Source organism: Seriola lalandi, unplaced genomic scaffold (genome assembly GCF_002814215.2).
Source record: "Seriola lalandi dorsalis isolate HSWRI2012SDOR001 ecotype SW California unplaced genomic scaffold, Sedor1 jcf7180002054686, whole genome shotgun sequence".
NCBI classification, from domain to species: Eukaryota; Metazoa; Chordata; class Actinopteri; order Carangiformes; family Carangidae; genus Seriola; species Seriola lalandi.
Genome location: NW_019525239.1, coordinates 1,795,443 through 1,796,972, shown reverse-complemented (window position 1 = coordinate 1,796,972; position 1,530 = coordinate 1,795,443). Strand labels below are relative to the sequence as shown.

Genomic DNA, 1,530 nt, shown 5'->3' with positions numbered 1-1,530 from the left:
GTCAACTGAACTTTGTTATTCTGTTTTATTCTCTCAACATGGGGCTGCACACAAACGCTTTTATTCTGAAAACCCGTACAGGAAGTCACTGTGTGTAGCCCGGGCAACTTGTGCTCGGAGGGGCTCGGCTCCACTCGGTTTGTTTTCTTCCCGCCCCTCCATCGTCCGGAACGGAGCGACATGAAAACCGGATCCCGCAGCGTTTGGGTGCTTCGGTTTTGGACAAGACTGGACAGAGAGGACCGGGAACCGGAGCGGACCAGGATCCAGAGCGGACCGGGATCCAGAAAGGACCGGGATCCAGAGAAGGACCAGGATCCAGAGCGGACCGGGATCCAGAGCGGACCGGGATCCAGAGCGGACCGGGATCCAGAGCGGACCAGGATCCAGAAAGGACCAGGATCCAGAAAGGACCAGGATCCAGAGCGGACCGGGGGATCGTGTTGCAGATGTTTCAGAGCTGAAAGGCTCCGGACAGACACCGAGCGGCTGGTTGCAGCGGAGCCGGGTTGGGGTGGACTTCTGGCGGCTGCAGCTCCTCCTGCGTCTCGCTGAGCGGCGGAGGACTGAGTGAGACATGTACCAGGTCCAGGTGAGCCTCACCTCTGTTTCCGGTGCTCACCTGTCACATTAACAGATGATCAATGTTTCTGTTGGGAACCAAACAAATCAGAAGCAGGTAAATACGGTTCAACATTTCTGTCTGTTTTCAGTTTCCCGGGTAGAAAAACAGATTCACACCGAGTCTTTAAAGCGGGAAAAGACAGGTTTTACAGTCAGACTTAATTAATCACTTCACTGATTCATATCTGTCTTAATGTGACTTATACACTAATCAACACAAAATATTAACAATAATCTTAAAATGATCAATCAGTGACTCACTTGTTTTTACCTGACGTGTCTGATCATCTTTAATTTCTCTGCTTTTAGAAAAGTTATTGATTAATTTCATGTGGCTCATTTTTCTGGTTCCTGTTTTCTACATGATTTAATGCAGATAAGGATTTTATCTATTACTATTATATTTGTATTATTGATGGGAGATGAGTAATGAATAATTAATTATCAATCTGATTGATCACATCAGAGAAACTGAACCAGTGTCTGTTTGAAACCTCAGTGTGAAACTGAACAAGTTTAACTTGTCTTATTCTGTCCAACCAACAACTTCAACCATCAGTCATCAATACACGTATTGATAAAGCTTGTGTCAGCGTCTCGTCCCTGAGGTGACTTCCTGTTCTCTCAGTCTTGTGTTATGAGTGAGTGATGGTGGTTGTGAGTCTGTGTGCTGAGGCTCGTGACCTTCAGACTGAAATGAGCTGAGGCAGATTTACAGCTCAGTTCTTCAGCGCTGGAATGAACTGAGTCTGCAGCTGCTGTCAGAGTCTTCATCATCATCTTCATCAGCTCCACGTTCACTCTCCCCTTTCTGTTTCCTCTCATCTTCACTCTGTGTTCAACACAGAATCCCAGTCACTCTAGTTACTACTCCGTCTTCAGAGAGTAGACTGATCCAGGGAGCGA

The 1,530-nt window shown here is 47.1% G+C and overlaps 1 protein-coding gene across 1 annotated transcript in view; it reads right to left on the bottom strand.

Moving 5' to 3' along the window:
* Positions 1–162, bottom strand: part of LOC147818167 (nuclear factor 7, ovary-like) — a 6,027-nt gene extending 5,865 nt beyond the window's left edge. Inside the window, exon 1 of the mRNA XM_087178397.1 lies at positions 90–162. Within this exon, the coding sequence (XP_087034523.1) occupies positions 90–162 (73 nt within the window). The remainder of the gene's footprint in view (positions 1–89) is intronic.
* Positions 163–1,530: the final 1,368 nt, after the last annotated feature.